The sequence below is a fragment of the Balearica regulorum genome, chromosome 10, assembly GCF_011004875.1.
Source record: "Balearica regulorum gibbericeps isolate bBalReg1 chromosome 10, bBalReg1.pri, whole genome shotgun sequence".
Classification (NCBI taxonomy): domain Eukaryota; kingdom Metazoa; phylum Chordata; class Aves; order Gruiformes; family Gruidae; genus Balearica; species Balearica regulorum.
In genome coordinates this window covers 10418232-10434371 of record NC_046193.1, presented here as the reverse complement: position 1 = coordinate 10434371, position 16140 = coordinate 10418232, and the positions used below count along the sequence as shown (strand labels likewise).

Here is a 16140-nt window from a genome sequence, read left to right as displayed (position 1 = left end):
TCTTTTTATCTTGGGTTTAAATTCTAAGCAAACAAACCCCTTAAAATACACCACAGCAGTATTACTGCATCTCTAAGCATCTTGCAGAATATATTTTATTACACATATTAAATATACTCTCTCCCTTCCCAAGTATCCCTTGCCCCAAAAAGATTCTTACCAGTTCTGCATGAAAAGCTATCTGTTTTGCCAGTCCAACAGAGTCACAAATCTAAACACAAAACAGATTGGAAATAATCAAAAAGACTCTAATAAAAATGCCTTTAAAATTAAGCCAGATTCCCAAAGTAGGTATGATAGCATATTAGAGCACTTGCAAGTATTTAGACGGTCATGTTTTTCAGTACATAAACAAAATAATCTCTGTTAGAAGTCCTTTAGACAGCTTGAATGGATCTAACATCTTGGAATCCACGTCAGGTTCAAAACTGATTCAAGTATTACCATCACCAATACCTTTTCCCCTTCATTATTTGATTCAAATATATAGCAGACAGAAGTTTGGCGGCTCTCAACTCTCCCTCCTGAAGTCCTAAGCACAAATCCAAAAAGGCGCTTATTCTCCTGGTGCGTAGCATACAGGACTACATTGGGCAAAGGAAACTGCCAAGAAGGACCAAATAAGGAGAGATTAAAACTGGTTCCAAGTATTTTCTATATGAGGTTTCAATATAGTGGACATTAATTACTTCAATATCATAAATGCACAACCACACCAGAAGAAGTTACAACCTGACCAAACATGTAATTACAAAGCACAAACAGTAGATTAGAAGACAAGGATTAAATTATTCAAAAGATAGGAGAACTTCTAAACCCATGCTCTGTGTAAGAAAAGGGGACCACATTTGCAATGCAATTCAGTCATCTTTCTAAATGTGAATATGCTCCTTTTTTATTTTCTTTACAGAGGCATCATTCATACAAATTACATTTGCAAATAAGCTTTCAATATTTGGTGCCAGGTAAAGGCACTACTCCAAAACCTTTACTACAATTAGTTCAGCTCTCCTCAATCATCTAAGCAAGAAAAAAAGAAAAAAAACCCAAAACTAATAAACCACATATCCTTGCTATTTTGTTACTATAAAACTATTTTGCATTCTTATTCCTAGAAGAGGGTGGACTTAGAAATTTCAAATCTATCTTTTTAACCTTTGGTAAGTCTTAAGTTCTTAAATTCTGAAAGCCCCTACTACAGCTGTTATAAACTGATCGGGTGAGATTTTCCTAACCTTAAATGTGCACATTTAGAATACTGGACCGGCACTCAGTTGAAAATCTCACCTGTAATAGCTTACAGCTTCAGGGCAGTTTTGAACTTAATGCCACAGAGGTAAAGAAAGAAAAAAGCACTACTTCAAATATCAAGACATTTTCATATGTTTTGGATTTCCTTTTATGGAAATGAAAGTAACTCTGAGTCCCCAAAAAACCCCCAAACAAAACCAAAAAACCCAAACACCAAGCAAACCCCTCTGGACTTCAGAACTAATCTGACTCCAACCTTAATGTTACCTCTCTACTAACAATATAAATGTTCATAATTAAACATGTTGTTAAAACTATCAAATTGGGGTGGGGAGTTTCAAAAGCCTATTTGACCTATTGAAACCACTCCCCTTAAAGCTGATTTGCTAGTGTGTTTCTATTTTTAAATATATGCATTAGTCTCCTAATTTCTCCTAATTTCCTGGAAATTTGTCTGGAAATCATGCTGTCAGTGATTTTTGGTAACATCTAACAATATTATTTTTTAAGTAAAAGAATTACATTGCTGGGTATTTATCTTAAAATGTAAAATTACTTACTCGTAGTCTTGTAACTTGTGTCTGTGGATCAATTAACCTAAAAAAATTATTTTTTAAAAACAAAGCAGAAAGTAAATTTTACTAAAGTGAAAGATCATAATTCTGTAAATAAGCATCAGAAGAAGTCAGAAAGCAAACTTACTTTAAACAGTCACAAGTGACTAATAAATGTGATTCCGTCATCCTGAAAATGTTATGGATGGCGCGAGCTGCTAGTATTTGACGCATTGTTTCATAAACAACATCTGGACTTTCATCAGACTTCACCTCCATAGAGCCAAGAAATCTTACAATAAATAACTGATGCAGAATTGAATCTAAGACAAAGGAAAGCATTGAAAAAAGTGAACTCCATTTTGGGTTTTCCATTCAAAACCAAAGATGGACTGCAGTCGGGAAAACTCCAAACTTCTAGTAACTTGGAAAGAGATTGCTCATATTTATGAATTAAGGGTACAATTACTGAACAGCAAGTCACACATCTTTTTGTTTGGTTTAATGAATACAAAAGATGCAATGAATTATTGTTAAAATAGACTTTCAGGCAGTATCCTGATTTAACTCAACTTGTCTAACACGTTGCTACTGTAACTAAGCGTTCTAAAACTGGTGTTAAATTAGAAGAGAGAAGATACAGATGAAAATAGAAAAATAATTTTCAAATTCTATTTTTTATTTTGCATTGAAATAAAATTTTTGCTTTACCTTCTGTTTCAGATTTTGAGCCTCCAGATTCACCAAAAGGATTTGTGCGTCTATTAAAAAATGAAAACATTAAACCAGGAGTCAGATTACAAGAACCACTAATTAATACTGTAGTAGTCTCATGCTGCATCAAATAAGAACATGTGATGATTTCACAGACTTGTAATCCGGAGGAATAATGTATGATAAATCATAAGGACATGGAATTTAATCAGGAGTTAAGACATAAATTGCTATAGTTGAGGGCTCAAATTATGGGAGAAATACCAGATATCATTGTTCTACTGCTGCCATAGAGAGTTTTGCTCACATGGTATTTTTTATATCTGGATTAAGCCCAAGACAAGACCTTGTTAATATTTGAAAAGGTGTAGTTTTAGGGGATGAAATTTCACAGAACAGCTTCAGGAAGTACAGCCGAAAGCTAGTCCTTTCAGTACTCCCCAGAAGCACAACACTTCTCATCACTGTCTGAAGTTGCTGAATTACTTACTGAAGAGAAGTCACTGGTTTTGTTTCAAATGCAGCTTTCTGAAAACATCACTGGGGTTTTATTCCTAGAGGGTCAAGAGAAATCTGGCTATTTCTGGCTCTCAAAGACAGAATTGCTATCAGTTACAGTGAAAAGTGAAAATACTCTAGGCTTCCAAGTCTACATTTTTCAAAAGCAGAAAAGCAATGCTGAAAAGAGTATGGGAAATGGGGCAGTTTTATTTAAAACTTCTAAAGAGGAAAAACCCCTTTCTCTTTGGCAAACTGGTAGCTGAAAAACTATTGTCAAGGGTTCAATAAACTTCAAACTGGGTTTTACTGGGGAGTAATGAAGGTGTCACCTCTCAATAGTTAGTGCTCTAAAGCAAATTTCAGAACTAAGAGAAAAAAAGTAGTCCATCTCTCTTGTTCAGTTACATGTCATACTGCCTGCCAGTTTTATTTTGCCAGTGAAATATTTTAACCAAGAGATGTCCAGCTTAACGTAATAAAATTGTTCTGGACTGAACTCTGAAGTCAAGATTACATTGCTATAATGTTTATATAACTTGGACTCAATCAAGAATCATCCATTAAATGCTGACCTTTGTAAATACACTAAAGGGAAATTCTTTCTATTAGCATCTTTTATTGCTCAGACTTTTCTTGTTATTTAAGATCAGACTGCAACAGTAAATGAAAAATCTCACAGGATCTCTCAAAAGACAAAAATAAAATTTAAATATATGTCATCAGTATCAGAAACTAAGGAATTTTTTTTTTTTAATCATTAATACTTCTAAAGTAGCATGTTGCCGATCTGTACAAACTGCAGTTCTTTATTGACAGTGCTGGTTAACTGAAAATACTGAGCACAACTCTCTCATTTCTGCTATGAAAAATATTACTTTCTAGAATGGAATTATAACTGATGACATTAATTTAGCTGAAGTATTTTTCCCACTTCCTGGAATACAGGAGTTTTTCCCACTTCCTGGAATACAGTTCAAATCTAGTTTATATCAATATATTCTTAAGGAACTAATTAGCCAACTGATTATCCTGCTATACCAAACAAAAACAAAAAGAAAACTTGTGGAAAAAAAAAAAAAAGAGTTGAATATATATAATTTCAACTCTTATGTATCTGTGAGGTGCAACTGAAAATGCAAATCTTTTTTCTAGAGGGCAGGGGGATATGACACATTATTGTGACTAGAGTCATGTAAATTACGTTTCAGCTTTTTGGCTTTTTTTGTTGTTAAAAGCAGCTGGATCTGCAAATATGTTTTCTTAATATCTGAATTCTGTATATAGTTCCAGAAATGCAGGGCAGAGTTACTGGTTTTTATGATTATTTCTGAGTGGGAAATTTACAAAAAACAAGTAGGAGAAAATGCTTTTATATTTTGGGAAGAGCTCTTAGACAATTTCAACTTGTCTGTATATGAGATTACTCTAGAAGCCTAGATCATTTTCACTCACCTTTCAGGTTAAGAAGAGTGTCATCGTATGCCATCATCACCTGGAGGCAGGGCTACCAAATTTCTCTTGAGTTTCCAAGAGGAAATAACCCAAGCTGCTGGGTGAGCAAGCAATAGGAAAGGAAAATACTTTGTGAAACCAAAAGATTAAAATAAATCAATAAATAAAAGCATTAGCTGTTGAAGCAAGAAAAGCTGCTGCTAAATAGAAAACTACACCTTGAATCTAGTGCATGTAATTAAGCCTTTTTTTTACAATTCTATTAACAATTTAAAAATTGTTTTGCTTCGCTGGCCACTGCAAATTTTGTGACATGAGTCAGGTCAAAGGCAATGTGTGTTTTGGAGCTGCAGCCTAAACATGGTTTTCTTGTTTGTTTGTTTTTAAATGAATAACATTAACCTCAGGAATTTTTTTCCTTCCCTCTACATTTCCTACCTGCCCGACTGCCCTGAAGATTTTGCTTGACCAGGCAGATCTTCACTAACTGGAGATATTATGTCAAACTGTATAGGAGTGTCAGGGGCAACAAGTGAATCCAAGGAAAGTGCCGACAACGCTGCCGATTCAGATCCCAGTGACCCTGTGCTGCTAGTACGAACTGCAGGAGGACGAGATTGTCTAAAACAAAACAAAAAGTCAAAATGAAGATATCTCAGTTTCAGGTTGGTTGATAATAAATTAAACCATATGGGAGACCAATACAATATTTCAAAACTTGGATGTAAACCAAACCAAAACCTAAAACCCTGAAGAAGATCAGGGTATAGTAAACAAATTTGACTAGGAACGTAGACTCCGTTTTTAAGTTAAAGTTAATACTTGCATTAATAATTGCATCAGATTGTATTATATTTCAATTGTGATTATATACTGATGTTAAAACAATCTGACATCTGCTTCCAGGAGTTGGGCGCAATAAGAAAAATCTCGTTATAAATTCATACAACAAACCAGGCATATAATGCAACCAACAAAACCGTCTAGTCAGCTGTAAATCTGGGTTATTTGTAACAATGGATGCTAAATAATTCTGAAAAGGTGAGTTCAAGAAATTTTCCTCTACCCTATCAAAGATTTCATTCTGAACATAGCACGTTTTATGGTTTTGGTTTTTTGTTTTTTTCTTTCCCTGGAACTTTATCCAGGATTCTCTTTATAGATGTGCTCTTCAAATGGCCTATAGTTCATTAACTTACACAGTCGGCCGCATGCTCTCATGCCTCTGCTGAAAGGAAGGAGATGGAGTAACAGCCTCCAGAGCTGACTGATTTACACGTGCAGCAATTTCCTGCAATACAGAGATGGGAAAAATAACTGAAAAACATTTTCCTCAAAATAAGCTTTAAGATTTTTGTTTTGTTTATATGCAATTGACAAGAGTTATAAACTCAACCCTTTGGGAGAATCTTACATTACTAAATTTTCACTAACATAGTTGTAAGTATTTTCTTCCAACTTGTTACACATTTCCTGCTGTTCACTTTCTAAATTTAAATGAATGCGCTTGCTTTATAATAGAATCATAGAATGGTTTGGGTTGGAAGGGACCTTAAAGATCATCTAGTTCCAACCCCCCTGCCATGGACTGAACCCTCCACTAGACCAGGTTGCCCAAAGCCCCATCCAACCTGGCCTTGGAACACTTCCAGGGATGAGGCTCCACAACCTCTATGGGTAACCTGTGCCAGTGCCTCACCATCCTCACAGGGAAGAGTTTCTCCCTAATTTCTAATCTAAATCTGCCCTCCTTCAGCTTAAGGCCATTCCCCCTTGTCCTATCACTCCCTGCCCTTGTAAACAGTCCCTCTCCAGCCTTCCTGTAGCCCCTTTAGGTACTGGAAGGCTGCTCTAAGGTCTCCCCAGAGCCTTCTCTTCTCCAGGCTGAACAACCCCAACTCTCTCAGCCTGTCCTCACAGGAGATGTGCTCCAGCCCTCTGAGCATCTTTGTGGCCTCCTCTGGACTCGTTCCAATAGCTCCATGTCTGTCTTGTACTGAGGGACCCAGAGCTGGATACAGTACTCCAGGTGGGGTCTCATGAGAGCAGATGTTGATAAAACCCAGCAATGGAGAAAAGTCCCAGTGATAAGTCAGGCAAAATACGCAAATGTAGCCAGGAAGAAAAAGAAAAATCTCATTTGAGAAATGCAGTCCTCAACTTTGAACTAAAAAGATGAAGATTCAAAAGTCTGCACTTGAAATTTGAGAACACTTAAATGTTTCTGAAAAACCAAGACATGAACAGCTATCAAGTAAGAACTATGTCACAATGTTATTTCAGCAAATAATGGACTGTTTACAGTTGAAGAATTCCATTTTAATCTTTCATTGAAATCACTAATTCTGAAGTACTGGTATTTAATGTTGATGGCTTCACTTCAAATAATCAATTTCTAACTCTTCAAAAGGCAAATAGCTCTTTAATGAAGTGAAAATATGTTTTTCCCAGAAAATTGCTATGCTCGTAACATTCATGTTCATAACATTGTCAGTTCCCTCTAGTAGAAATAAAATGTATCCATCCAAATATTTGTCATATTAATTTGTAGTAAAGTTTATATAAAATAAAAATACAGGATCCTGAAGATGTCAAAAAGTTATGCCAAATATAAAAGTCACATATTTTTAATGCTTTCTGTATAAGCATTTAGATGAAGGAGACAATGGACTGTATGCTTTCATACCATGAAAAGCTGATAATCAGACATGTAGAAGTACTCAGCTTAATTCTATGCTATCCAATTAGATCCAGTTGATCTCTTTTTAATTTTGTGCATATCTACATCTTAACATATAACTGATGCTATAAATTTTAAGAAAGTTACCTCAGGGTTTTCACTTAGATATATCTGTTTCGATATGTTGTTTATGGTGCATATCCACTGAAAAAGAGAGAGGAAAAAAAAAAAGAAAAAATAATTTTTCAGGTTTTTTTAATAAACTTGATAAAATACCTGAGTTGGCTAGTTTCAGCACCTTTTCCACTTTCTTTGTTATTTCAGGGAGCCAAACCAGTATTCTGCACACATGGGTTGTCATTAAATTCATTATTGTCTGCATACTGCACCTTACAATATCAGATTTTACTTGAAAAAAATATTTTAGTCACACTGAAGATCAAAACTAAAGCAAGCTTAAATCACAACTCTAAGGAATTAAAAAAAAATAAATCAGGATTCTTTGTACTCCATTATTCTGTGACTGCAGATGACATTGTTTCCTCAAGACATTATAAAGGCTCCATCTGCCTTTTGTGGAATTTGCCCATTTCTTGCACCTGTAAGCTAGAATCTGTTTTCTCCCTGTGCTATGGAAAACCATCTGCTCCTGCTCCTTGCTTTTCAACTTTCCTCTGAAGGAGAAAACTAACTGGATTACACACATACTACCGGTGCTGAACTCCCAACTTGTTGTTAGGGTTGTCACCTGAGCTATCTAGAACACAGCACAGCAGCTGCAGCCCAAAAAACCAAATATTTGAGCTGCTAAAGCTGACTGTAAACTCCCTTCCTCCAGTGAGGCATCTGAGGGCAAATGTTTCAGTTAGGCTGTTAGACAACCTCAACAGTGCAAATGAACCAGGGCCAACCTGAGACGGCCAGGTTAAAACCTTAGAAATAGCATAAAAGGTCATTTTATATCAATGTAACATTGAAGATTGCACAGTAATTTGAATCCAGGCTGAAAGTACCATATTTTCTATATTTCCTTATCCAGCTCCTTGCTCACACATATTTTAAATCAACAGTGCTTTCAAAACATTTTCTTTCCCAACCCGCCCCTTATTGAAAAGTCTATGTTGAATAATAATGCAAACAGACATACCTTTTTAATTAACAAATACTTTACATCACTTAGTACATCTGTTCCTTTGTTTCTGGAAAAATCCGAGTGTATGCATAGACTATGAATGTAATGAATCTATTAGTTTGGCCCATCGGTGCAAGCCTTGGAAAGCTGTAAACAGCTGTCCAAATAGAACGTAAATTCTAATAACTAGATCCTTCTCTGTTAGACCAGGACATGCCTATACCATTAGGCTACTATTTGCAAAAAGTCTTGAGAAACTTTTTATTTTCACTTTTAGAGAAAGCTAAAAAAGTAGGGAAAATATATCCCTGCTGGTTGGGTGGGTTTGTTTTTTCCATTTCCCTTCCCCACCAATATCTGCTACAACATCTAAGTTTGCTGACCTAGTATTTGCATACTGACATTTCTCAGCTAGTATTCATCCATTGCATGGACAAGTAAGTCTGCATCACCAGACTTAGCAGCCATTTGGAAATGGTGATCACAAGGAGCTTTGAAAGCAGTCCAAAAGCAAATTATTTCACATTTCTTGATTCAACTAGTTCATGAAGTATGAACATGTTTCCCATCATGCATTGGGGCAAACCCCCAGTTTTTCCTCATTTCTCAACTGTCTGTATCATTATCTGTCTCCTAACCCAAGATTGCCTTTATTTTCCATTCCTGACAAGCAGGTGGGAAGAACAATGGTTGGGACAGCATGAACAGGAAGAAGAAGCAGCAGCATTTGTCGAGATTCCATCACTGCCAGCTATTTTGGTGTGGGCTTTTCTTTTTTTTTTTTTTTTTTTCTTCTTTTTCCCTTTCTTTCTTCCACAATACTGAAAAGGACTTGGTGGCAAACAGAACTGCATTTTTTTTTCTCTAGGATTTAAACAATATTTTGTCAGACGTCTTGAAACCTGTCATTATGGATAGAATGGGTTAAAAGTTTACTGCTTACCACCTAGAGAACATAAAATGAGCACTCCAACTATTGTTACAAACCTATTCCTTCTGCACAACAGAAAATCACTGGACTCCATGTGAACCTCCTATAAGCTTACCTCTTCATAATCTTTTTTACTCTCTGCCTGTAAGATTGAAGACCTGAAAGAAGAGAATGAAAAAGACAATTTTGTAATGCCTCACAAGTACATTCAGACAGGAAATTCCATTTTCATGTTTGTACATTGCACAACAAATTAAGAAAGGCTGAAGATTTCATCTATGTGTTGACTGCAGTCAGTATTTAATTGGGAGGAAAAATATCTATGTTTTCATTTCAATTGAAAATTGAAAAGGAATAAAATTCTAATTGTGCCCACGGAATACTTAAGCACTCACAAAATGTAATAATACACCATTGTGAAATGATTATGGTAATTTTATTCTGAAATACCACTCAGTTACATTATAGAACTGATAAACTAAAAAAAACCCCGCCATTATAAAGTTACAAAGACATCCCAGTTTTTGCTTCTAAATACCTCTAAAATCTATCAAGCTACAATCTGGCCAAAGGTAGACCGTCATTCTTTTCTGAATTAGTGAGTCCAGTATTACTTACAGGTAACAGCAGTGTAAGACTACTTACTTTTTACCATCAAAAGATGTTATCTGAAAACAGTACCGTCTGTCTTCACAGTCCACAGCCATTACAGAACAATTGTCTATATCCATGACAAGTCCCCCAGCTACATCACCTCTTGCCTGGCTCATCAAATTTCCACCTTGAGTGAAGTAAAACTGTCTCTCCCAACTGGAAGATACCAGCCCTGTCTTACTAAAAGGTAAAAAGAGGTTCTTAGTTAGTAGATTAGGAGTTCAGCTGAGCTGTATAAATTAGAAAAAATATAAAATTACTTGGAACAAACCATCCGGGCATTTAAGAAAATTTTTTTCCAGATTTAATCTTTTAGGTTAGCTTTGAAGCTAAAGTAGTCTCTTTCCATCTGTTGGTTTTTTTTCATTTTAAACCTATTGCTGGGCAAAGAATAGATAAAATAGTTGCTTTCTTAGATTATGTGAAACTTAATTTCGAATAAAAAGGCGTAAGTACTGCAGTTTTGATGATCAGCTTTTATGATGTTGCTTTACACAATACGTATATTGAAATTATACACGATAGCAATACAAGCGATAAGACCTCTGAACTCTGCATTTACATTGTTAAGACTAAGTTTTGAAGAACTTTGTATTGAACATTAGCTTAGTCATGCAAGGTACCTCAATTTTCCAAGTATTTTGCACCATTCAGCAAGAGTTGCAAAGTTTTGCTTAGAGCATGCTGTTGGGGTTTGTTTGGTTGTTGTTCCCCCCCTCCCCAAATAACAGAAGAGGAACAATCTGAAACCAAAAATCAGTAACACTTGCAGTTTAGCCTCCCTTTTTGTTCAGATACTCTCTTCAATATTAATTGCTACAATTGTGTTCTACTACAGAAATTCATGCCTCATTCAATCAGTATGTTACTTTAACTGTTGTTGTAAAAGTAATCTACATTTTTAAAAAAATTCCTTCGAGCTTATATAAATTACAGGAAAAAAAAATCTGTTACAACTTATTTTTAATAACTATAAAACTCAGCTAGACTTTAATACTAGAGTAACAGCTCCCTCCAGTGGGCAAAAGACTACCTCATGAAATCAAGAGGCTGTTCAAAGTGTATTTTGGTTAAGAGAGAATGTTTTGCCTTGTACATCTCAAGCTCCTCATATTTTATTATTAACCTGAATCCCAACGCTGTAACAGATACTTATATAACCCTGACAGCTGCAATCTTGTTGTTTTCCAATTACAATTCAGTGAAATTACACTCTCTTAAACTTTAATTTTTCTTTTTGATGTGAAAATTCAGGCATGATTCAACTAAAATCAGGATAACTATGCTTTGCACCTCAATGACACTATGTCAGTGTTACAATGACATTAATACTAATTGAGTGAAGGAGTCCAAAGAAAGAAACAGAATAGCTGCAATGTGACTTGTTCAACTAAGTATGTAAAATCAGCATAGCTAAGTTCAAAAAAAGTATTGCATACTTTCTTAGCTTTCCTTTCCAAAATTAAGTATTCTGGAATTTTTAGGTAACAAGTTAGTCTTACTTTCTTGCATTGAGATACCCAGCTTTCCGTGTTAGATTTCTATGAACAGGAAATTTCGTAGGATCTGGATCAGGCAAATACAGTGGGTCACTAGCTATTTCCAAGTCCTCTATAGTTTGTTGCATGTTTTCTACTTCACATTCCATTTCCCTGCGAACACTAAGGTAAATAATGTGTTATTAACAAAGATAATTTATTACTAAGTAGAAAAAGAAAAAATAATTGTCTTGATAATAGTTCAAAATTCAACAAAAGCAACTTACTTCTGTACACTTGTGCCAATATTGGTCAAAAATTCTTCCAATTGCTCAGTAAGATTTTCTGAACCCATTTTAAAAAAACTTATCTTAAAAAAAAAAAAAAGATGAAAAGGCAGAATTTAGTCATTAATAAAACTACAGTAACAATTAACAGATGAAACCATAGGAGCTTAAAGTTTCTCAGAGAAATCTGGTTTTGTCCCTCATTCCCACCAAAGCCTCTCAACAAAAGGAGCAGAATGCATGTTTTTGTCTGCAAGTGAAGGTTGATTCTCACACTGCAGCAGGATTTCATTGTGTCAAGAGGAAGTGCAGTCACCTGGAGGAAATACAGAAAAATGCAGAAACTGCCCTGGAAAAGAAACAAGGTTTCACCTTTTAGGGATCCCAAAGTCTCTCTATACATAGTTTTCAAGCCCACCAGTTTGCTAACTGTTGTGTTATGGGTGGAGTTATTTGGGGGGCATAGGAGAGGGGAAACCTCTCCTATGAGGACTTGCCTGGGGCCATCCTCTGGACCAACTGTGGACCCTGCCAAGGGGAACTGACAATACGTATCTTCCAAACCGTGTACTCCATTTTGGTCCAGAAAAACTGCCACATCTAAATTGAGTTTAGCCATATGAAGTCTCAGAACAGGAAGCCATGGGGGTGGCCTTGCCCTTCTCATTCTTAGAGTCAGCAAAACCCTGCACCTGAACAACAGGTTGCACTATCTACTTTGTTACAAAAAATATTTAGACCTTCCCTCTTAAATACAAGCTGCAAAGTTTCAAAAAGAAGTGAAAAGTTCTTCTTGGACTTGGAAATCTTTCAGACAGTGTATAGCAGTTAATTTCTACATTGGACACTGTGGCAGTGCCAGATAATGGGAAGTTTGGCTTTTTTTCTTTAAAAAAATAAACAAACCCCCCCCCCCCAACATACTACTAAAAATACAAATTAAGTCTCTCCAAAGAACTTTTTCATAGTTGTATTTTCTATTGCATCCATCCTCAAATAAACCAATCATGAACATACTTATATTAAACAAAAACAAGCCAGAATGATTTTTAGCATTCCAGTTCTTCCACACCCTTGATTGAAAACAGTAGTGATGTGACTTTGATGATTATCTCATCTCAGAATAGCTGCCACAGGAAAGAATTTAACTGTCTCCACTTTCTAAGAACGTACACTTCCACGTGGACTTGCATGCATAAAAGTTTTAATCAGCTATTCCCATTTTCCATCCAGTGGAAAAAAGTACCCAGCAATGAAAATTTAGGCAGAGCATTAAATTTAGCCATCTGGGTTTGGGGATAGAATTCAACCTTTATATTTGTCACCCAGACTTTCCCAAAAGATCCTCCGATGGGAGTGAGGGCATGCCATGATAAGATTCATATATTGAGTGGGAAATGACTAGTGCTAGCTAATGACAGCGTTCATGGCAGCAGCTATGACAGCTGCAGGGATGAGAACTTCTCCATTTCCTTCCTTGGATTACAGAAGAGGTCTTGGAATGCATTTCAGTACATCAACCTTCATGAAGTACTTTTACGTCTTCTTTCAGACCTACAGCCTTCAGAATCTGAAATTACCTGAGCTTGCATGTATCCTAGCAAGGGCTCTAGCATGGCTATTTTCTTTTTGTACTGAAGAGTATTTAATGCACAGAAATAATGCATCATAGTCTGATGCTGTTTTTTCCTGGAAGTATATACATCTTCTGTAACTTCCGCCTTGATCTAAAAAGACACAGACAGGGGAAGGGGGAGAAAGGAATGTTTAAGAGTTGGTATTCATCACATGCCTTCTGGACAGCTTTATAGCCAGCATGGAAGAAACAACACAGTAATGTTCTACCCCCTATCATCAGCAACTGCGTATTTTACCCAACAATTCTGCTTCTCTAAATTATACATGGAGATACACAAAAAACAAATACAGCATTCTTTTCTCCCTGGAAAGTGTGGTTATTTCTTTACAAAAATAAATTGAATATAGTATCACAACCTTAATCTTAGAGCATTTTCAGTGTTACAAGACAGGCATGCATTGGGGAAACCTGCTTCTCTGTTCTGAAGCAAACTGTCTGGACTGCTAAAACATAAACTATCAACCTTCAACTGAAATCTGCCATACAGTGTCTTCCATCATAAATATATACATTAGATGAAAATTATTTCTTATCTCCTCTAAAAATCTTTTTGTTTTACGAACCTTTTCATTTTCTCTTCTTTTTGACAACCGACTGTATCTGGTAATGGCAGCATCATGGTCTAAGCAATCAAGAGAGAATTTATGATCATTTTGATAAATTACTTACGACACAGAGCAGAAAACCTTTTATATCACTGTGCATGCACAGCCAGCTGAATGCGAAGTTCTGTCATATTAAAACCTTTAAGAATTGTTCTTGCCTATTTATAATTACTTCACTGCCACAAATACTTGGGCTGAAGAAAAATTCTAACCAGATGCAAACATGGCCAAGTTGTTACAAATTTCCCTAAACACCTAATATTCTTCAAAGACAGAACGTTTCTATAAGCAGAGACAACTTTTCATTATGAAACCCTGTATCTAATCTTTCTTGCTTCTAAAGCAATGAAGCAATTTACATTAAGAGAAGCAGAATCCTTCCTTAGACCTTACTTAGACCTTAGAATATGTTCTCTACAAGGATATAGGAGAGCTAGCTAAAAAAGTAACTTCTGACAATAAGGAAGAGAACATCAAACTAATTTTAGGGAGGTAAAAGTTGTTTATTAATCCAGTTCTGACTTTAAGAAGTGAGCTAGCACCTTACTATTTTTAGTAATTTTGGTAGCATAATCCTAAATTATTTTATAATTGTATATACATTTAAAGTATTGTAAAAAAGACTAATATTGTCAATTTGCCTTAGCACTTAAGTACACAAAGCAGGGATTTACAAGTGAACTAAGGAAAGCTGGGTGCCTAAGTATCACTGAAAAAAATTACACCTTAATTAGTCACATTAAGCCGTGCAAATATCTTCACTAGTTTTGAGTAAATAATCTACAATAATACTGTGAACTCGTAATATCTGTAACATTACGTATTTTACACTTACCATTGCTTGCAATTTGGAAAACTTCTTTTAGAGTTAATATCTCTATAAAACAACATAACACAATTTAAATAAGTTGTTATTAACGTAACATTTATAGATTATATTAAGGTTTCTCATCCAATGTTTCACTACTGAACAGTTGTAGTTCACACCTTGTACCACACTGAATTAACAGTGGCACTATATGGCTCCTACTTAGGGCCTGAGTATCGTTTATGTGGCTGTCTGGATAACCAAAAAAGATACTGTACTGTAATATGTTAAGGAGGAACTTCCTTTCAAAAGATGTTGAAAGAGATCACCAATACAATGTGTCACCTACAGTTCTGGTCAGAGTTCTGGTCTGAGTTGGGGACATAGAAGCACAGGAGACAGGGAAGTATCACTGGATCAAAGGAAAGCCCCAAACACATTGTGATTCCTCCTACCTAAAATTAATCATGGTCTAGATAGTTACTTAGTCTCACTGTGTCAGGAAACTGTACGATACTTAGCACTTGTTCGGATCTTGATTGTGGTTTTGTGTCATATTACAACATAAACAAGCAGAGAGCGATGTTCAACTTTATGGTAAAGCAAAGACAAAAAAGCATGGAAAAGCTTTACAGAAAGCGCCTATGAAATCCATAAAGAAGTCTGGTATCATTGAATACTACATCAGTTGGTGGTTAAAAAATTGCAGTGGAAAATTTATTTGCAACTATTGCCTCAGGGATGCTTCTTCGGTAAATATTAACAGGAGTTTTTTTGAGGTTCTGAGGACTAATATTAGCCTTGAGATAGTCATGTTTCCTTGCTCAAAAAGCATAATCTATTTAATCCATAATTTTGCAACAAACTATTGCCAAAGAAGTATTTTCCAAGATTCATAAAGAGCTAGAAGTCTTATGGAAGAATTATAATTTTTATTTCAATTTAGACTTAAAGCGTTCATATGTTAGGTATACCCACTCTAGGATGTTCACATTAGGGATTTAAGTTATTTTAGTTTAAACTCTTACAATTTCTATTTGAAGCCCATTTGCCCCACCAGTCTATTCACTTTAGCATCTTGAGTAAAATCTGTCATACTCAGACACATTATATATTATTTTAGACCAGGCAGAATAAGATACAACTGTTACAGAAATAAGAATTTGGAAGCATCTTATGCCTGCATGTAAGAAGCCACCTGTATTACCAGCAGGGTTGAAGAACCACCTTACTAAATCTTAATAATATAATAAGTACTACAACTTCAGCACTTTGCCTTTTGAGTTTAGTCCAGCCACTATATTGATGTTATGGTATTATAATATATACAAATATTTATTGAATATGCAAATTATCTGAAAATTAGTCTTTCCTAATGTTTACAGTAACTGCAAAATTTTAATCTGGAATAGAAGTGCTTCCATAATATAAGTAATATTTTTGTTGGAACACTA

The 16140-nt window shown here is 35.4% G+C and overlaps 1 protein-coding gene across 1 annotated transcript in view; it reads right to left on the bottom strand.

Moving 5' to 3' along the window:
- APPL1 (adaptor protein, phosphotyrosine interacting with PH domain and leucine zipper 1) overlaps positions 1–16140 on the bottom strand; it is a 31354-nt gene that overhangs the window by 6395 nt on the left and 8819 nt on the right. Inside the window, exons 6-20 of the mRNA XM_075762026.1 lie at positions 14714–14755; positions 13837–13895; positions 13215–13361; positions 11635–11717; positions 11372–11530; positions 9861–10049; positions 9331–9373; positions 7300–7356; positions 5672–5763; positions 4911–5093; positions 2517–2566; positions 1954–2128; positions 1812–1848; positions 457–603; positions 161–211 (exon numbers count right to left, since the gene is read on the bottom strand). Of these exons, the coding sequence (XP_075618141.1) occupies positions 161–211; positions 457–603; positions 1812–1848; positions 1954–2128; positions 2517–2566; positions 4911–5093; positions 5672–5763; positions 7300–7356; positions 9331–9373; positions 9861–10049; positions 11372–11530; positions 11635–11717; positions 13215–13361; positions 13837–13895; positions 14714–14755 (1514 nt within the window). The remainder of the gene's footprint in view (positions 1–160; positions 212–456; positions 604–1811; positions 1849–1953; positions 2129–2516; positions 2567–4910; positions 5094–5671; positions 5764–7299; positions 7357–9330; positions 9374–9860; positions 10050–11371; positions 11531–11634; positions 11718–13214; positions 13362–13836; positions 13896–14713; positions 14756–16140) is intronic.